Source organism: Vidua macroura, chromosome 15 (genome assembly GCF_024509145.1).
Source record: "Vidua macroura isolate BioBank_ID:100142 chromosome 15, ASM2450914v1, whole genome shotgun sequence".
NCBI lineage: Eukaryota > Metazoa > Chordata > Aves > Passeriformes > Viduidae > Vidua > Vidua macroura.
The window spans coordinates 3,015,559-3,035,774 of record NC_071585.1 but is presented as its reverse complement, the minus strand read 5'-3'; the positions used below and the strand labels follow the sequence as shown (position 1 = coordinate 3,035,774).

The 20,216-nt window shown below is 54.2% G+C and overlaps 4 protein-coding genes across 4 annotated transcripts; all 4 read left to right on the top strand.

The window, feature by feature from the left end:
• The first annotated feature begins 3,321 nt into the window (after positions 1-3,321).
• On the top strand, positions 3,322-6,398 carry LOC128814707 (protocadherin beta-16-like). The gene is given in 3 exon segments (XM_053990827.1): positions 3,322-5,642; positions 5,645-5,737; positions 6,280-6,398. Coding segments are annotated over 3 exon segments (2,409 nt in total). The 5' UTR covers positions 3,322-3,346; the 3' UTR covers positions 6,300-6,398.
• Positions 6,399-8,051: 1,653 nt separating this feature from the next.
• On the top strand, positions 8,052-10,502 carry LOC128814706 (protocadherin beta-16-like). The gene has a single exon (XM_053990826.1). It carries the CDS (start codon positions 8,052-8,054, stop codon positions 10,500-10,502), a length of 2,451 nt encoding a protein of 816 aa, XP_053846801.1.
• Positions 10,503-11,385: 883 nt separating this feature from the next.
• LOC128814899 (protocadherin beta-15-like) lies at positions 11,386-14,601 on the top strand. Its single transcript, XM_053991201.1, has one exon. The coding sequence runs from the start codon at positions 11,390-11,392 to the stop codon at positions 13,829-13,831; it is 2,442 nt and encodes an 813-aa protein (XP_053847176.1). The 5' UTR covers positions 11,386-11,389; the 3' UTR covers positions 13,832-14,601.
• Positions 14,602-15,747: 1,146 nt separating this feature from the next.
• Positions 15,748-18,909, top strand: LOC128814900 (protocadherin beta-15-like). Its single transcript, XM_053991203.1, has one exon. The coding sequence runs from the start codon at positions 15,834-15,836 to the stop codon at positions 18,273-18,275; it is 2,442 nt and encodes an 813-aa protein (XP_053847178.1). The 5' UTR covers positions 15,748-15,833; the 3' UTR covers positions 18,276-18,909.
• The last annotated feature ends 1,307 nt before the right edge of the window (positions 18,910-20,216 follow it).

Below are 20,216 nucleotides of genomic sequence, written 5' to 3'. Positions count from 1 at the left end.
CGTGCGGGATTTGGGAGGATTTCACCGGAGCTCTGGGGTAGCTCAGCGTCGGTTGGTTGGTAAGCACAGAGTTTCTAGCGAGAGAAATAAACATTTGATCAGAACAGACTGGTGGGGAAAGCACTCGCTGTACTGAGTGCAGACAGAGGGAGGAGGCTGGTGTATGTCTCGGGAAATGAGCTTCAGAACAGGTACCCGTGGTATTTACAACATAACCGAGAGCCAGAAGATTAAGAATTATTCTCCCAGCTTTCCTCACCTTTGCATCCAGCTGAGAGCTCCGGCCCCAGTTCCGCAGGATAGCTGGGAATTCGGGATGCAGCCTGATTGTTACAGAGACAAAAGAAGAAATCCATCCTGGGAGCTCTCTGGGAAGGAGAGGTCGGGAGTGTTGGTCCGTCCTTGCACTCAGGCATGGAAAACGCTGTGACTCTGGGAAGTATCTGTTCTTCTGCTCCGCAGGCTCCTCCCACGCCATCCTGTCCTCAGGGTGTTCTGGAGGGGAGCGGACAGTGGCTCCAGGGATGGAGAAGAAGCCTTTATCTGAGGGGACCACAAAACCGGGCACGGTTTCATTCAGCAGATCTGAATTCCCATATGTAAGACCAAGAAGGATTTTGGAAATTGAAGTTGCTCACGCAGGCAGAATTTTCTTTTAGCACTTCTGTGTTCTGAAACACGGAGCCATACCAGGAACTGAGCAGGAATGCTGCTGTAACGCTTTTCTAGCATAAAGTTTTAAATGACAGAGTGAAGAGAACTGTTTTTTTTTTTGGTTCTTCTTAGGCTAAAGATGTCATCACTAAAACAAAAGATGAGGAAGCCTGCAGTATCACGATATGCCCGAGGAGATAAGTGAATTCTCTGGCACATTTATGCAAATCTTCCTTATTATGGATATAGTTCCTTCGTTTGTCCTAAAATACAGAGTGTCTCCGTCTGGCAGTGTTCAAACTTCTTTTTTTTTTAATGAATACCCATCCATTTCACTGTTGTGACCCAAAGGAAAACACCAGCATTAGCTCTCTAGTGCTGCACGGTAAATGACCCTCTTTATAATTTCTCTAAAATCTGAAAAACTATAAACGTCTGTTGAAGAGCAGCAAAGATGATAAGCAAAGATATTGTTACAGCCAAGAGCTCCGTTAGGGATCACTGTTCTTCTTACGCCCTTCTACACCTGAAGCTAAAAGACACGATTTCCTCTCTGAAATGATGGCAAAAACAATAACTGGGCTCCTGCGCTCAGGGTAGGAAATGTCTGTGGAAGCTCTTCTCGGCCTGTGTCTTTCCCCGTGCTGCGCAGTGATGCCAAAGATTAGGATAAGTGGAAGGAAATACACATTTCCCCCTCGGAGGTGAAAAAACGGGCACAAAGCATGTGGATTGCAGGTGTCACAGTTATTTTTGCGTGGCAAGATAAAGTAGCCACTTTCCCAGCACATCTGCTGCTGTGCTTGGCCTACGGTTTGACTTCTCTGTCGGTGATAATGATCGCAGCTGGCGGCATGGAAGGGAAGAAAGGAGGAGCTGCCCTTTGATGTATGTTAGTGGTTTAGATCTTATCACGAGTCCAAGCCAAGGGGCGATAAGAGGAAATCGCCGAAAATCACTTCGTTCGCGCAAGATCTTTTCGTAGTTAAAGTTTCTGGGAATCCTGAAGCCAACCCTAGTTGTTGCTTTCTCCCACGGATAGAGGCACGAAGTTTTTTTATTTTAAAACTAATTAAGACATCAGAGAATTTCTAGGACTTGACCTCTTGAGTATTGTTTAACAACGTCACTCCTTTTAGCAAACAAAAATAAGGGGAAAACATCTAGGAAATTAAAGAAAATGTACCAAACCCAAGGCGGTTATGATACTTTATAATAATATTTTTAATAGCGTCGTTTCTTTTATAGTAAAATCCGAACTAAAAATGCTTGAGACACAGGTAAATAATGCAAGCACTATTTTGTTCCCTCCTTCAGTTTTTAATTCTCTAAGAAAAAGGTTGGACTGGGCTCGCAGGCAGCTGTGCACATCTTCAGTGCATTCGTCGCAGAAGCAGTCGAGGTGTAAATCTGTCTTCGAGGACAGCCGTGCTGCCTGACCCTGCGGTTTTTATCTGGTTCCCGGCACGAATTCTGCCTCACAGTACCCCTCATATCTCCTGCCACCTCCGTTTTCCCACGGTTGTTCCTAGCAGGTCTGCTCTAGACATCTAACTCTTAGCGAGTTTGATTCTGCCTCTAATCATCTCATAATAAGCCTTGCAAATTCCTGGAGCCCCCCTCAAAAACTTCGTAATCAATTAGCTCTTTTCCATTACATTTTTTTTTCTGATAATCCGTGAGAATCTTTAGAACTTTTTTCTTTTCCTTTACCTTTTACAGAGTTTTATGTTGAACCTCTGAAGTCTACGTTTCAATTATTCTTTTAATGGCCCTCAATTAGCGTGATGAGAGCCTTATCTTTGCTATTGTCTCCGTTGGTTCCTCGTTAGCATTTGTGTATGGAGGAGTTTAGCTCAGAAGCTCCCTGTTTGTTTCCTTGCCTTTCGTATTAACCGCCTGCTGGCCATACATCCTAAGGCAGATACAGGACTTCAGGTTTAGCATCTTTTCCACGTAGAAAAGTGTAAAAGTCGGGCGAGGTGTGATACCCAGTAAGAAAAGAATAGATTTAAGATGATGTGTCCTCGGACAACTTTATCATCCTGCTGTGAAGGCGAGCTGGGGTGATAATGAAACGTTTACTTAGGGACAATTCCTTATGAGCTCTCTGGCAACAGCTCTCATTTTCAATAGCTTCTCTGACTCGCCCCACTTGCTAATCGCCCTGTGCTGATTAACAGGTGGAGAAGAGAAGGAAAATCTCTTCTCTGTGGCAGTGGAACTTGCCGTGTCTACACAATGCAAACCAAAAGCTGTGTATGAAGAGTTCGTGGTTGCGAGCTGGGATGTGATACCCGGAGCAGTGTTCTGTACGCGGGCAGGATCCCACTTCCGAGAGAGGAGAGCTTTTACACCGCACCTTTTTTCTTCTCTTTGGCACAAAGAGTGCGGGTTCAAGCAGCAAACCCCGAACCAGCAGCGCTGCCCCGACTGAGAAGAAATATTCCCCCTTCCGACGCTGGGTGGGGATGTTGGCCGCGGACCGGAGCGTTCCTCGGTCCGCCCCGGGTTTGCAGACACAGGGAGACAAAAAAACCGTGTGAGCTGAGCTGCTCGCAAAGGAGTCGGGGCACTCCGGGGCTTCCAGATTCCTTCACCACAGCATTGCTGGCCCACACCGCTCTTTTTCGGACGCTACTAAAAAATGCTGGGAGCCACCGAAGACGGTGGATGGCTTTTTTGGAGGGTGATGACGTGTGGGAGACGGAGCGGAGACAGAAAGAGGCAAGTGATCTTATTTATTCTGTGTGTTTGCCTGTCTCAGAGCGGGGCTGAAACCCTCCGCTACTCTCTGCCGGAGGAAATGGAGAGGGACTCCTTTGTCGCCAATATCGCCAAGGACCTGGGGGTTCCTCTGAGCCAGCTCGCGGCTCGCAAAGCCCGCGTTGTGTCCGAAGGGAACGAGCAGCTTTTCCGACTCAATCAAAACACCGGAGTCCTGACGGCAAAGGAATCGCTGGACCGAGAGGAGATCTGTCCTCAGAGCGACATCTGCACGCTCGTCTTTAAGATATTCTTTGAAAATCCGTTGCAGCTTATCCGAGGGGAGGTGGAAGTTCGTGACGTAAATGACAACTCGCCCGTGTTCCCGGAGAAGGAGATGGTTTTAGAGATTCTGGAAACAGCAGCTCCTGGCTCCCGTTTCCCCCTGGAAAGCGCCCAGGACAAGGACGTGGGCATTAACGGTTTGCAGAACTACAGCCTCGGACCCAATCCTCATTTCTCCCTCGCTATTGGAACAGCGAAAGATGGAGTAAAATACCTGGAACTTGTCCTACAACGCCAGCTCGATCGTGAAGAGCAGGGAGAACTGAATTTACTTCTGACCGCCACCGACGGGGGGTCACCACCCAGGTCGGGCACGGCTCAGGTCCGGATCGTGGTTGTGGATGCCAATGACAATATTCCTGTCTTCGAAAGGGAGACCTACGAGGTGCGCCTGGCTGAGAACAGCCCCCTGGAACAGCTGGTGGTCAGAGTCGCTGCCGTGGATCCCGACGAGGGGTCCAACGGAGAAGTGCGCTATGCCTTTACCCAGACATCAGAGCGATCCCGGCAGCTCTTCCAGCTGAACCCGACCACAGGTGAAATACGAGTCACGGGCAAGCTGGATTTTGAGGAAGCAAAATCCCACACTATGGTGGTTAAAGCCACGGACGGTGCGGGGCTATCTGCGCATTGCAAAGTGCAGGTGGAGGTCCTGGACGTGAATGACAACGCCCCGGAGATAGCGCTCACCTCCCTCAGCGCCTCCATTGCCGAGGACGCCCCGCCACGCACCGTGGTGGCTCTGTTCAGTGTGCGGGATCGGGACTCCGGGGACAACGGCAGGACGGAGTGTTCCATCGACGGGGACTTGCCATTTAGTCTCACTCCCACTTTTGATAATTACTACGAACTGAGAACAAACGCGGCTCTGGACAGGGAGAGTACGGCAGAGTATAACATTACCATCACAGCCACGGACTGGGGCAGGAAGCGGCTGAGCTCTCAGGAAAGCATCTTCGTGCAGATATCGGATGTGAACGACAACCCGCCAGAGTTCACCCAGGAGGTTTACACCATGTCTGTCACGGAGAACAACAGCCCCATGCTCCGGATCGGCAGCATGAAGGCCACGGACGCCGACGCAGGAATAAATGCCCGTGTGAACTACGCACTGGTGCAGCAGGAGGGCAAAGAGCAGCCCGAAGTGTCAGTCAATGCTGAAAACGGGGATGTTTATATCCTCCGCCCGCTGGACTATGAGAAGGTGCGCGCCTTCGAGGTGACAGTGCGCGCAGCCGACGGCGGCTCCCCGCCGCTCAGCGCCCAGGCCGTGCTGCACATCGTCGTGCGGGACGAGAACGATAACGCGCCCGTGCTGCTGCACCCGCCCGCCGACAGCAGCGCGGCCGGAGAGCTGGTGCCGCGCTGGGCACCCTCCGGCTACCTGGTGGCCAAGGTGGTGGCGGTGGACGCGGACGCGGGGCAGAACGCGTGGCTGTCGTACGAGCTGGCCAAGGCCACGGAGCCGGGGCTGTTCCGCGTGGGGCTGCACAGCGGCGAGGTGCGCACGGCGCGGGCCGTGACAGAGAGGGACGCGGCTCGGCAGAGACTCATCGTGCTGGTGCGGGACCGCGGGCAGCCGCCACGCTCTGCCACTGCCACTCTCGCCGTGGCACTGGTGGACGGCTTCTCCGAAGCCCATTTACGGGTGAGCGAGGAGGCACCGGCCGCCGAGCCTGACGGGCCGCTCACTTTTTACCTCATCGCCTCCCTCGTGTGCGTGTCGGCGCTGTTCCTCGCCACCGCGGTGGCCGCCGTGGTGGTGAAGGTGCGGCGGGCCAGGCGGAGCGAGATGGAGAATTTGCCCACGTTCCCGACGACTGCCACGGAGAGCAGCGTGGGCTCCCTGCCCCGCAGCTACGTGTACGACGTCTGCTTCGCCGCCGGGACCGTCAACAGCGAGTTCCGTTTCCTCAGGCCGCTCTTCCCCTGCTTCCCCGCCGGGCTGCCTCCCGGCCCGGGCGAGCAGCGGAGCTCGGTGTGCTCGCAGGATGCAGCCAACCTCGGGGGCGAGGGCGACTGGACTGCACAGGTGAGAGACTGACAGGGCGATCGGGCAGGCGGGAGGGAGGTGTGACAAGCCCTGGGAGCAAGGACTATTGAAGCTGCAGAACTGCTAGTGAAGGAGTCCTTGGGGTGGGAGGAAATGATAGAAGGCATCTCAGAACTGCTGGAGAGGCCTCTCAGGACTCACTTTACTGCAGGGTGTCAGAATCACAGTAGCCTCGGGGAAGACAAGGACCCTTTTTGATATAGCAGCATTAAACCACATTTTCTGTTTGTGAGAAAGTGGTTTCTGTTTGGGGCTCTCACCATTTCGAATTACTGAAAACTCATAAAAGTTTTATAGAGACTCATTAAGGTTTCACAATAGTACCTTTTTGGAGGATGCTTTCTGACTTCAGGTGTTCTCCATTCAGGTCAGAGATCCACTAAATCTTGCCTTCTCTTTGGCTCTGGGTAGAGAGGAGTGGTGTGATGCAGGCAGCGGTGTAAGACACATCCTCTCAGCTTCTCGGTGGCACCTGCTTTCCTTCAACACCAAATGACCGCAGCTCTCTTTGTTCTTTGCAGGGCAGTGCTCCCCTCTCTGAAGATACAAGGCCCAGAGCTGCAGATGCAGTTTGCCCTGCAAACAGGGAGCTGGAGCTAAATGTCAGTTCTGAGCAAAACCCTTGGCTCACCCATCAATAAATGAAAAGAAAGACAAGTTTGTCTATCCTCACAGGGAAAAGGGAACAAAGAGACCAAACACCTCTCTAAAAAGTAGCAGGGAGATGAAGCTTTCTCTGTGAGAGTACTTTCCCCTTGAGGAGTACTTTATTCACTTAGGTATTTTGTAATTGTGATATCGAGGGAGGAAGAGAACCGTGCTGCATGTTGATTATGTAATAATGTATGATTGTGAGAACACTACTGCTTCTACATACCTTGAGAAATGCTGAAAACTGGCAGCAGATCTTTAACTTCTTGTTACACCACCTTCTCTGGGGGGTTTTCTTTCGTGTTTTGTTTATTTCTTTCTTTTTATGGAGAGAGCTTTGTAATAATATCTTGATTTTCTGCCGCGTATTCAACACCAGGCGAAATAGATATTATGTAAAATTAAGTGGTCCTTGCAAAGGTATTTCTTACAAAAGAAGCAGAAGCTGTTTACATTTTGAACTACTGGCACTGGCACACATGGCATATTTGATCAGGAGCTTACAGGCTCTCCTAATTGTAAAGAGTGGGCTTTGAGCAATGTATTCTTTCTTCCTTTCTTTTTTTCCATAAAGTTGAAAATACCATTTCGCGGTTTTTAAAAACCAAGATAATTAAAAATATTGTTTGTGGTTTTTCAGTAAAATAGATTAAACCATTTACAATTAGCTTAGGACACTGTAGAATATAGGGTGTCAAGAACTTTCTGTTTTTCTTTCATCAGTCGGTATTAAACTATAAAGTAATGTGATAATTCCTGCCGTTGAACCATTTTAAAGAGTCATATGAGTGATGACAGAAAACAATAAAATCTGCTTGGAACTCCCTCGGGTGAGTGTGCTGTCTCGAGATCAATTGCCACAGTCATGGCCGAGGAAATAACCAACTCAAGAGCAGGATTTTAGGAATAAATCCGTGCATCTGAAGTGGAATTTATGCAGAGGAAATCAGAACGACCTGGGAAACAGGATGGTCTCAGAAGTCGGAGCAGGGCGGAGGAGTTTTTTTCTGAGTGGAGCTGAGGTCTGAGATGCTGCCTCCAGCCCATTCCCAAAGGCTCCCAGCAGAAGAGGTGGTGAACTGCGGGAACAATCTGTCCATTCCGAGAATGACTCTGGCGATAGCTGGTTAAAAGACCATATTTAGCCGTGGTTAAAAGACCACCTCACCTGGTGGCTGGACCCCTGTAACAATACACAGCTGTTCTAGCTGAATAGCCGGAAAGTAATTTATTCAAAGCGTTCACACTGGGGGGAAGGGAGGGGGAACCAAAACAAAAGGAACAACCCAGCTTTAAATAAACTCCATTTTGAAGTAGACGGCAAACAGAGGCATTGCTCATTGAGCCAGTGGCCATATTTTGAATACGGTTGTATGGACATTTAAATCTTTATGCTTTGACCTAGGAAGAGAGAAAATGAGCCGTTAATCTCTGCTTTCCAGGCTTTGCGCTGGGAAATCTTCGAATCCTTCTACTGATCGGCCGCCTGGTGCCGCTGCTGACCGCGGAAGCTCCGCGCAGCTCCCAGTTCCACCGCCCCCGCGATTCGGGCGGGCGGGGTTGCACCATCTCGGGCCGCTCCGCTTGGGGGTTGGCAGCTCCATCCAGCTTACAGGAGAGGAGATCGGGTCTCTGGAAGGGAATGAAGCCGAGGAAGAGTGAGGAACCGCTCCCGGGTCGAGCGGCGGCTCTGATCCTTGTCCTCTGCGTCTCGGGGATGAGAGCAGAAACCGTTCGGTACTCTGTGCCCGAAGAGGCGGGGAGAGGCTCTTTTGTGGCGAATATCGCTAAGGATTTGGGGCTAACCGGTGAGGAATTATTGGCTCGTCACGCTCGAGTCGTTCCTGAAGGAGAAAAGCAGTATTTACAGCTGAACCAGCACACCGGGGATTTGGTGGTGAGAGAGCAGATGGACCGGGAAGAGCTGTGCGGACAGAGCGAGCCCTGCTTGGTGCGTTTTGAGGTGCTGCTGGAGAGCCCACTGCAGTCCTTCCGAGCTGAAGTAAGAGTCACCGATATAAACGATCATGCTCCTGTGTTCCCAAATAAAGAGATTGTTTTAAAGATCCCGGAATCTGCAATGCCAGGGACTCGGTTTTTGTTGGAAAGCGCTCACGATCCAGACGTGGGGAACAATAGCCTTCAGCATTACAGTATCAGCTCGAACGACTATTTCCTTGTCAACACCCGGCGGCGGAGTGACGGCGGGAGGTACGCCGAGCTGCTGCTGGATCGAGCCCTGGACCGGGAGCAGCAGGCAGAAGTTGCTTTCATCATCACGGCTGTGGATGGTGGGAATCCACCGCGGTCTGGCACAGCTTTAATCCGCGTGGTAGTCCTGGATATAAACGACAACATCCCGGTATTTACTCAGAGTCTGTATAAAGTCTCTGTAATGGAAAATAGCTCACAGGACACCATAGTGGTGGTAGTGTCTGCTAGCGATTTAGACGCAGGAATGAATGGGGAAATAGTGTATTCCATATTTCAAAATTCAGAAGAAAATCTCCAAACGTTTAAAATAAACCCAGAGACAGGCCAGATTCTTCTCAAAAAGCCCTTGGATTATGAAGAAAAAAAGACATACGAGATAGACGTCCAAGCCACAGATGGAGGGGGCCTGTCCACGCATTGCAAGGTGGAGGTGCAGGTGAAGGACGTGAACGATAATGCCCCCGAGGTGATCATCACCTCGCTCACCAGCACTCTCTCCGAAGCCGCCCCTCCCAACACAGTGGTGGCCCTCTTCAACGTGCGGGACCGGGACTCGGGGGACAATGGCAGGACGACCTGCGAGCTGACAGGAGAGCAACCCTTCAGGATCACGCTGCTGGCAGCCGACGCGTACGCGCTGGTGACATCAGAGACGCTGGACCGGGAGCAGGTGGGGGAATACAACGTGACGGTGAGAGCTCGAGACGAGGGCTCCCCCGCCCTCTCGGCATCCAAGACTCTGCTCGTGCGGCTCTTGGATGTGAACGACAATGCACCCACCTTCACCCAGGCCATTTACACCATGGTGATGAGCGAAAACGAGCCCGCGGGGAGGAGCCTGGGCCACCTCAGTGCCGCGGACCCGGATGCGGGAGAGAATGCCCGCGTGAGATACTCGCTAGTGTCGCCGCCGACAGGCACCCTCGCCGCGGCATCATTCGTGTCAGTGGACGCGGAGAGTGGAATCGTCCGGAGTTTGCGCCCACTGGACTATGAGAAGGTCCCTGCCTTCGAGGTGACAGTGCGCGCAGCCGACGGCGGCTCCCCGCCGCTCAGCGCCCAGGCCGTGCTACGCGTCATCGTGCGGGACGAGAACGATAACGCGCCCGTGCTGCTGCACCCGCCCGCCGACAGCAGCGCGGCCGGAGAGCTGGTGCCGCGCTGGGCACCCTCCGGCTACCTGGTGGCCAAGGTGGTGGCGGTGGACGCGGACGCGGGGCAGAACGCGTGGCTGTCGTACGAGCTGGCCAAGGCCACGGAGCCGGGGCTGTTCCGCGTGGGGCTGCACAGCGGCGAGGTGCGCACGGCGCGGGCCGTGACAGAGAGGGACGCGGCTCGGCAGAGACTCATCGTGCTGGTGCGGGACCGCGGGCAGCCGCCACGTTCTGCCACTGCCAACCTTGCCGTGGCACTGGTGGACGATTTCTCCGATGCCTTCCACCAGCTTGGCCACGATCCTGCGAGCGGACAGCAGCCGCAGATAGCCGAGGAAGAAATGCTCACCACTTACCTCATCGCTTCCCTGTGCTGCGTCTCGTCCCTTTTCCTCTTGTCCGTCCTCGTCTTGACGGCGAACACGCTCTGCAAAGCTCGCGTCCGTGCAGAACTTCCTCCTCCCAGCTGCTACGCGGATGGAGATTTCGCCAGCGACGGCGTGGGCGTGGGCAGCACGGGTACTCTGTCGCCGGCTTACCGCTACGAAATGTGTCTGACCAGCGGCTCGGGGAGGAGCGAATTCCAGTTCCTGAGGCCCATCCTGCCCAGCCTTCATAGCAATGCTGAGGCGGGACTGAACAAGGACGAGGAGCCGCTACGCCACTCGCAGCCTGCCTGCGACAGGGAAACCCAGGCGAGGAGCAGAGCCACTCCTTCTTTTTAGCTGCAAGACTGGCCAGTAGGCGTGCGCGTCCATGCCTGAGCTGTGCTGGGACGCACCTCCCTTCCCCCTCCTCAGCCTGAGATTCCCCAGTAGTTGTAGTCCTGTTCCCTGCTGTTGTAGGCGTACTCTCCCTGCTTAGGCTCCAGGCCGGTTTCTCCTGCCGGGGAAGGCAGCTCAGTCGCTCCGGGTTCAGCCTCTGCCTCGTACTGCCCTGGAAAACCGTTCTGCCCCTCTTGCCGCCTCGTTTCTCGAAAGTCAGGGAGGCGCCTATCGCTAGACAAGAGCACACCAGACCGGGAGCTCCGGCCAGCGAGGGGAGAAGACTGGAAGCGGAAGAGCTGCCGGCGATGCTCCGGCGCCAGAACTCTACCAGGGCTACAGCTTATCCTCCCTAGCGCTTCTCTCCCCGGAGGATGGGAGCGCATCCCGCCGCAGGAGCCCCGGCTGTGCGCGGCTCCACGGGCCGGGGCGAGCGGCAGCGCGGGCTGCGGGCGGCGGCGGCTGCAGTCCCAGCGCGCACCGCTGGGTGGTGCCCTCGGCCAAGGCGGCTGCGAGCGGCTGCGGCAGCGGAGGCGGCCGAGCCCGGACCGGCCCAGCCCAGCCCAGCCCAGCTCAGCCCAGCCCAGCTCAGCTCAGTTCAGCTCAGTTCAGCTCAGCTCAGCTTAGAGCAGCTTAGAGGAGCCCAGCGCAGCCGGGCGGAGGTGGCAGAGGCTGCGGAAGGGATTGCAGCCGCTGCCGGGACAGCCCGGCTGCGTTACGGAGCGCCGGCAGAATCTGAAGCAGCGAGAGAAGACGTGCGCCTTCCACTTCGCCGCTCCCCGCGGGGAATCCGCCGGCACATCCGCGAGACCGACACCGGCCGCCGCCGCCGCCGCCGCCGCTGCGCCATGGCGCTCGCAAGGCAAGTGCTTTGTCTCTCTGCTTTCCTCTCGCTGCCGCACGCTCGCGCCGAGCCCATCCGCTACTCCGTAGCCGAGGAGGCGGAAAGCGGCTCCCTGGTGGGCCAGCTGGCGGAGGATGCGGGGCTGACGCCGGCGCAGCTCTCGGCTCGCCGCGCCCGCCTGGTCTCGGAGGACGGCCGGCAGCATTTTCGCTTAGACCGCGCCTCCGGCCGCCTCGTCGTGGCGGCGAGGCTGGACCGGGAGGAGCTCTGCGGCCAGTCCGCCACCTGCATGCTCCCCTTCGAGCTGCTGCTCTCCAACCCCCTGCAGTTCTTTCGGGTCGAGGTGGCTCTGGACGATATCAATGACCACTCACCCGTCTTCCCCGAGGAACGAGTCACTTTTAAGATTCCAGAGATGAGCGATCCCGGCTCTCGTTTCCCGCTGGAGGTGGCTCGGGACCTCGATATTGGTAGCAACACAGTCCAGGAGTACAGCATCTCTCCAGTGAACGAGTATTTCAGTGTCTCCTATGGGACTGGGATTTCAGGCAAGAATTATCTTGAACTGGTCTTGGAAAAGCCACTAGATAGAGAGGAGCATGCAGAGATGGGTTTCAGTGTTATTGCTGTAGATGGGGGCTCTCCTCCCAGAAGTGGCACTACAGAAGTGAAAATTGTCATTCTAGATGTAAATGACAATACTCCCATCTTCACACAGGAGGTGTACATAGGACGGGTTTTAGAAAACATGCCTGAAGGCTCTGTAGTTCTGACTGTGCTGGCAACTGATCAGGATGCAGGAATTAATGGACAAATTTCCTACCAGTTCAGTCGGGCAGTAGGACAGAGTGACTCTGCATTTGTGATTGATCCCATAACTGGTGAAATTAAAATCACAAAACCTCTGGACTTTGAAGCAGAAGAATCTCACGAGCTCAGTGTGAGGGCCACAGATGGTGGGGGTCTCTCAGCAATCTGCAAAGTGCTGGTGGAAGTGGTGGATGTGAATGACAATGCCCCAGAGCTGGTGGTCAGTTCCTTCAGCAGTCCCCTCCCCGAGAACACAGTGCCCGGCACGGTGGTTGCCCTGTTTGCGGTCAGGGACCGGGATTCTGGTGCCAACGGGAAGATCTCCTGTGCCCTCGAGGATCAGCTCTTCTTCTCCCTGCGGCCAGCCTATAAGAATTACTATGAGCTGGTGACAGTGAGCGCGCTGGACCGCGAGGAGACGCCTCGCTACATCCTCAGTGTGAGGGCAGCAGATGCGGGGTCGCCTCCTCTCACAACCACCCAGACCTTCAGCGTGGACATCTCCGATGTCAATGACAACGCCCCCGTCTTCAACCAGAGCTCCTACACCATGTACGTGCGTGAGAACAACGTCCCCACGGTGTTTGTTGGGGCCGTCAGTGCTGCAGATGCTGACGTGGGGCTCAATGCCAAGGTGACCTATTCCCTGGCCCCAGAGCAAGGGGCAGAGCGGCCCTCGTGCTCCTGCATCTCTGTGAACTCTGAGAACGGGCACGTGTTTGTGCTGCGGCCCCTGGACTACGAGCACTTGAGGCAGACCGAGGTGACGGTCAGTGCCTCTGACGCGGGCTCTCCTCCCCTCAGAGCCAACGTCACCGTCCGCCTGGTCGTGCTGGACGAGAATGACAACGCACCGCTGGTGCTCTACCCAGCCCAGGACAGCAGCCCAGCGTCCAGTGAGCTGGTGCCCGTGTCGGCTGAGGCGGGCTACCTCATCAGCAAAGTGGTGGCCGTCGATGCCGACTCGGGACAGAACTCCTGGCTCTCCTACCACCTGCTGAGGGCCACCGACCCAGGGCTGTTTTCCGTGGCCCTCCAAAGCGGGGAGGTGCGTCTGAGGAGGCCGGTGACAGAGAGAGACAGCGTCAAGCAGAAGCTCCTTGTCCTGGTCAGAGACAACGGCAAGCCCCCGCTCTCAGCCACGGCAGCTCTGAGCGCTCTCCTGCTCAAGGACTTCTCCGACGTGCGCCTCCCGCACAGCAGCCCGGCCACAGAGGATCAGGACGGCTCCCTGACCACCTATTTAATAATTTCCTTGGTCTTTGTCTCACTCCTCTTCCTCATCTCCACCGCAGTCTTTGTCGCTCGCAAGGTCTGCAGGAGAAAGCAGCTGAAGGCTGGCCATGTGCTTTATGGTGCCGACAACTTGCAGAGCGGCCTGGCCGAGGCAGCCGCTGCAGGGAGCCTGCCCCGCGCCTATTGCTACGAGATCAGCCTCACTACGGGCTCGGGCAACAGCGAGTTCAAATTCCTCAAGCCCATCCTGCCCAGCCTGCCCCCACAGCACTGCGCCGTGGGCCAGGGCCCGGATGAGGAACAGGATTTCCCCTGTGTCCCTGTCAGCACAGAGGACATGGTCCCAGACAATGCTGGGACTCTCTCTGCAGGACAGTTCAATGCTCTGTCCTTTAACTGACATGGGTTCTGCACAGCTGGAGGCTTCATGGCCCATGGGAGGAAGGGATCCAGGCCGCAGCAGGTAGCCATGGTTCCTCCAGAGTATATCTGTGTTTGCAATTGATTCAACCAACTTTCTGCAAATTCTGTTCAAAATAAATGTCTGCTCCTCCTGAAAGCAATGAAGGAAATAAAAGAAGCCAACGTCCTCTCATTCTCTAATGGGATTCACCTTTGCTACTGCCCTTTCGAACAGATTTCATGTTTGTGGTTAGCCCTCCATGTGTGTTCTGCCTTCTCTTTCTGTCTGACAAGACAGAGGATCTTTTTATTCTGGTCTTCAAGACAATGTCACTGTTGGCCAAACAAATCCTATCCTCACTGAAATGCGAAAAGGCTTTTTCCCAGCTCTGGAAAGCAAGGAAGTTGAGAGTACTAAGCGGCAATGTCAGGTGTGCACTTGGCCCTTTCTTTCCTGGATTCTGGATGTATCTTTCTGAGAAGGGAGCTCTGTGTGCAGACATTGAATATCTGCAGATGCTTCAGTAGTGCTGCATGGTGAAGCCGGGAATTGCTCCCACCCAGCCATTACAAAACAGGCAGTGCCAGCTCAGCAGGCTAGGCAGGTCTTTGGACCCTTTAACAACAGCAGTCTCGCCTTCCTTATCTAGCTCAGAGCAGGGCAGCAAAATGCACAACAAAGTCTTCCTTTGGTGTACAAGAAGGCCTTGGGTGTTCTCTCACCTCAGGATTAGCTTGGAAATACAGGAGCACAAACAGTGTTAGGGTAGACTGAAACTGAATAGAGCTGTAGAATCATGTTCATTGTTTTTGAATGCATTTGAAGGAAAGGTCCAAAAACACTAAACCTCAAATATTGGAAGGTAGAGGCAAGAAGATCTTTATAAAAGAAGACATTCAGATTGGTGTTTTCATTGCTGTTTCTGCATCCCAAGATTCCTTGATGGGAATAGAAAGCTGTCCCTGCATAGTTTTCAGTGTTTCTGTAAGAGCATTTGCAGTCCCATGTTTCCCTTTCTCCCCTGAAATGTACTGAGCACTGCACTGAACCCGTTCCTCTAGAGAAGTAGTGCCACCCCATCTAGAATTACTGGTTGTTTGAATGATGACTGTGATGCATGAAATACTCAGAACGTCTCCATCACGCTGTGGTGTGCTGAAGTTAGACAGTTTAACGTTGTAAATTGGCATAAGTCTGAGATTAGAAACTGAAAAAATATGTTAGCTTGAAATAAAGACAATACACTGACTCCTTTTGTGGTGGCAGAAGTCTTTGTAGAGACGTTCCGTGTCGGGAAGCCCTGTCAAGACTTTTCAAAATTATGCGAGTTACTGTCTCACTGTGTCCCTTGTCTAAAGCAATGTTGGGTGGGTGCAGTTCCTGAGTGTGCAGATGCAGCCGGGAGAGTGTTCATTGGCATGCCTGTGCTGTCATCATCGCCCTATTCTTGTGCGGTGTCTCCTGCTGCGGGGTGATGCTCTGTCCTTGTGGACTCAGTGTCGTCTTTAGGCTGCCGTGGTTAAGGCCGCGTTCCGTTCTCGGCCCGGCTGTCTCGGTGGGTTCGGAATCGCGGGCCGGGGCGAGCGGCAGCGCGGGCTGCGGGCGGCGGCGGCTGCAGTCCCAGCGCGCACCGCTGGGTGGTGCCCTCGGCCAAGGCGGCGCCGAGCGGCTGCGGCAGCGGAGGCGGCCGAGCCCGGACCGGCCCAGCCCAGCCCAGCCCAGCCCAGCTCAGCTCAGTTCAGTTCAGTTCAGCTCAGCTCAGTTGAGCTTAGAGCAGCTTAGAGGAGCCCAGCGCAGCCGGGCGGAGGTGGCAGAGGCTGCGGAAGGGATTGCAGCCGCTGCCGGGACAGCCCGGCTGCGTTACGGAGCGCTAGCAGAATCTGAAGCAGCGAGAGAAGACGTGCGCCTTCCACTTCGCCGCTCCCCGCGGGGAATCCGCCGGCACATCCGCGAGACCGACACCGGCCGCCGCCGCCGCCGCCGCCGCCGCCGCTGCGCCATGGCGCTCGCAAGGCAAGTGCTTTGTCTCTCTGCTTTCCTCTCGCTGCCGCACGCTCGCGCCGAGCTCATCCGCTACTCCGTAGCCGAGGAGGCGGAAAGCGGCTCCCTGGTGGGCCAGCTGGCGGAGGATGCGGGGCTGACGCCGGCGCAGCTCTCGGCTCGCCGCGCTCGCCTGGTCTCGGAGGACGGCCGGCAGCATTTTCGCTTAGACCGCGCCTCCGGCCGCCTCGTCGTGGCGGCGAGGCTGGACCGGGAGGAGCTCTGCGGCCAGTCCGCCACCTGCATGCTCCCCTTCGAGCTGCTGCTCTCCAACCCCCTGCAGTTCTTTCGGGTCGAGGTGGCTCTGGACGATATCAATGACCACTCACCTGTTTTCCGACAAGATCGAGTCACTTTTAAGATTCCAGAGACGAGCGATCCCGGCTCTCGTTTCCCGCTGGAGGTGGCTCGGGACCTCGATATTGGTAGCAACACAGTCCAGGAGTACAGCATCTCTCCCGCGAACGTGTATTTCAGTGTCTCCTATGGAAGTCGGAGTAATACTGACAAATATCTTGAACTGGTCTTGGAAAAGCCACTAGATAGAGAGGAGCATGCAGAGATGGGTTTCCGTGTTATTGCTGTGGATGGGGGCTCTCCTCCTCGAAGTGGGACCACTGAGATCTCTATTATCATTCTAGATGTAAATGATAATGCTCCGATATTCACCCAAGAACGTTATATTGCAAAGGTTCTGGAGAACATGCCCGAAGGCTCTGTAGTTCTGACTGTACTGGCAACAGATCCAGATGCAGGAGTTAATGGTGAAATTTCCTATGATTTCGGTGAAGCCGTTGGACAGAGTGACTCAGCATTTGTGATTGATTCCATAACAGGTCAAATTAAAAACACAAAGCCTCTGGACTTCGAGGTAGAAGAATCTCACGAGCTCAGTGTGAGGGCCACAGATGGTGGGGGTCTCTCAGCAATCTGCAAAGTGCTGGTGGAGGTGGTGGATGTGAATGACAATGCCCCAGAGCTGGTGGTCAGTTCCTTCAGCAGTCCCCTCCCCGAGAACACAGTGCCCGGCACGGTGGTTGCCCTGTTTGCGGTCAGGGACCGGGATTCTGGTGCCAACGGGAAGATCTCCTGTGCCCTCGAGGATCAGCTCTTCTTCTCCCTGCGGCCAGCCTATAAGAATTACTATGAGCTGGTGACAGTGAGCGCGCTGGACCGCGAGGAGACGCCTCGCTACATCCTCAGTGTGAGGGCAGCAGATGCGGGGTCGCCTCCTCTCACAACCACCCAGACCTTCAGCGTGGACATCTCCGATGTCAATGACAACGCCCCCGTCTTCAACCAGAGCTCCTACACCATGTACGTGCGTGAGAACAACGTCCCCACGGTGTTTGTTGGGGCCGTCAGTGCTGCAGATGCTGACGTGGGGCTCAATGCCAAGGTGACCTATTCCCTGGCCCCAGAGCAAGGGGCAGAGCGGCCCTCGTGCTCCTGCATCTCTGTGAACTCTGAGAACGGGCACGTGTTTGTGCTGCGGCCCCTGGACTACGAGCACTTGAGGCAGACCGAGGTGACGGTCAGTGCCTCTGACGCGGGCTCTCCTCCCCTCAGAGCCAACGTCACCGTCCGCCTGGTCGTGCTGGACGAGAATGACAACGCACCGCTGGTGCTCTACCCAGCCCAGGACAGCAGCCCAGCGTCCAGTGAGCTGGTGCCCGTGTCGGCTGAGGCGGGCTACCTCATCAGCAAAGTGGTGGCCGTCGATGCCGACTCGGGACAGAACTCCTGGCTCTCCTACCACCTGCTGAGGGCCACCGACCCAGGGCTGTTTTCCGTGGCCCTCCAAAGCGGGGAGGTGCGTCTGAGGAGGCCGGTGACAGAGAGAGACAGCGTCAAGCAGAAGCTCCTTGTCCTGGTCAGAGACAACGGCAAGCCCCCGCTCTCAGCCACGGCAGCTCTGAGCGCTCTCCTGCTCAAGGACTTCTCCGACGTGCGCCTCCCGCACAGCAGCCCGGCCACAGAGGATCAGGACGGCTCCCTGACCACCTATTTAATCATTTCCTTGGTCTTTGTCTCACTCCTCTTCCTCATCTCCACCGCAGTCTTTGTCGCTCGCAAGGTCTGCAGGAGAAAGCAGCTGAAGGCTGGCCATGTGCTTTATGGTGCCGACAACTTGCAGAGCGGCCTGGCCGATGCAGCCGCTGCAGGGAGCCTGCCCCGCGCCTATTGCTACGAGATCAGCCTCACTACGGGCTCGGGCAACAGCGAGTTCAAATTCCTCAAGCCCATCCTGCCCAGCCTGCCCCCACAGCACTGCGCCGTGGGCCAGGGCCCGGATGAGGAACAGGATTTCCCCTGTGTCCCTGTCAGCACAGAGGACATGGCCCCAGACAATGCTGGGACTCTCTCTGCAGGACAGTTCAATGCTCTGTCCTTTAACTGACATGGGTTCTGCACAGCTGGAGGCTTCACGGCCCATGGGAGGAGGGGATCCAGGCTGCAGCATGTGGCAATTGTTCCTCCAGAGTATATCTGTGTTTGCATTTGGTGCAGTGAATTTCCTGAAAATCAATTAAAATAAAGATTTTCCTCTCCAAGAACCCATGGCAAAAGTAAAGGAAGCCTCACTTCTCTTGCTTAGTCACTTACGGATTTCTGGTTTTTTACTGCTATTTCTATCAGGCTTTAACTGTGTGGTTAGCATTTACAGCTATGCTCTTGTTTCTCTTTCTGTCTGACAAGACAGAGGATGTTTTTATTCTGAGCTTTAGGACTAGGTCACTGTAGGCCTCACTAATCGCATCATCATGGAAATGCAAAAAGCTTTTTCTGGGCTTCAGGAAAGCATGGAAGTTGCGAGTACTGTGTCACAATGTCACGTGGGCACTAGGCCCTTTCTTCCCTGGGTTCTGGATGCCTCTTTCTGGAATGTGAGATCTGTGTGCTTTGCTTTCTTGTCGCTATGTTTGTCCATGCAGACACTGAATATCTGCAGATGCCTCAGTAGTGCTACCTGGTGAAGCAGCGAGTTGCTCCCACCCAGCCATTGCAACACAGGCAATGCCAGCCCAGCAGGGAAGGAGGTGGTTCAGACTCTTTCAGTACAGTAGTCTCCCCTTCCTTATCTAGCTCAGAGCAGGGCAGCAAAATGCACCACAAAGTCTTCCTTTGCCTCGCAAGTTGGCTTGGGGGATGTGTCACTTCACGACTCACTTGGAAATACAGGAGCACAAACAGTGTTAGGGTAGACTGCTGTGGTGTGGTTTTTGCTTTAAGTTTGTGTTTGCCCACTATTCTCCTCCCTAATCTTCTCCCCTCCTGAGTTACCAATCTCCCCAAGCCCTTGCCTAACTTCCTCCCTCCCAAGTTGTCAATCCTCCCTATCCCTTTTTCCAGAGTGTTCCTTGTCTATCTTGTAGTATTGGATATCCCATTTGTTGCTTTGTATTATCCCCCTGCCCTGCTCTCCCTGATAGGTTTATAGAATGTTATTCCTGCCCTAGATTCCTCCCCTGCCATGCCCTCATTGGTTAGTCGCCCTGTACCACTCCCCCTATAAAAACTTCTGCAGAGCCGCCCTGGGTTTTGCCTTGGGGTCCCAGGTTGTGGACCTAATAAATCCATCCAGCTTTACCCCAAGTCCCGTGTTGTCATTATCTGTTCCTGCGCCGGACCAAGCGATAACTGGGAATAGCAGAGCTCACGGGGGGAAGGTCACGCTCCTGGTGTCGCTGCCCAGCACGATACGACAGCGCACTGCGACAGTAGACTGTAACTGAAAAGGGCTGCAGAAATAGGTTCATTATTGTTGAATGCATTGAAAGGAAACCCCATAAATACTAAAAGACAATTATTGGAAGGAAGAGTAACGAAGAACTTGAAAAGAGACATTGAGATTGGTCTTTTCATTGTTATTCCTGAATCCCAAGACTTCTTGATGGGAATAGAAATCTGTCCCTGCATGATTTTTGGTGTTTGTTTTAGTACATTTGCATTCCCATATTTCCGTTTCTCCTCTGAAATGTACTGAGCATTTTACTGAGCCTGTTCCTCTAGAGAAGTGCCACCCCATCTGGAATTGCTGGTTGTATGGATGATGTCTGTGATGCATGAAATACACGGAAAGCTTCACACACGCTCTGTTGTGCTGAAGTTACACAGTTTAACAATGTAAATTGGTATGACTCTGGGTTTAGAAACTGAAAAAATATGTTAGGCTTAAATGAAGAGAGCATCGTACCTCCTTTAGTGGAGAGAGAATTCTTCGTAGAGACGTTCTCTCTTTGAAATCCCTGTCAAGACTTTTTAAAATTCTGCGACTAACTTTCTCACTGTGTCCCTTGTCTGAAGCAATGTTGGGTGGGCACAGTTCCTGAGTGTGCAG

Excerpts from the sequence above, each read along its gene's own strand:
- LOC128814706 (XM_053990826.1), top strand. The coding sequence starts at position 8,052 with ATGAAGCCGAGGAAGAGTGAGGAACCGCTCCCGGGTCGAGCGGCGGCT.
- LOC128814899 (XM_053991201.1), top strand. The coding sequence starts at position 11,390 with ATGGCGCTCGCAAGGCAAGTGCTTTGTCTCTCTGCTTTCCTCTCGCTG.
- LOC128814900 (XM_053991203.1), top strand. The coding sequence starts at position 15,834 with ATGGCGCTCGCAAGGCAAGTGCTTTGTCTCTCTGCTTTCCTCTCGCTG.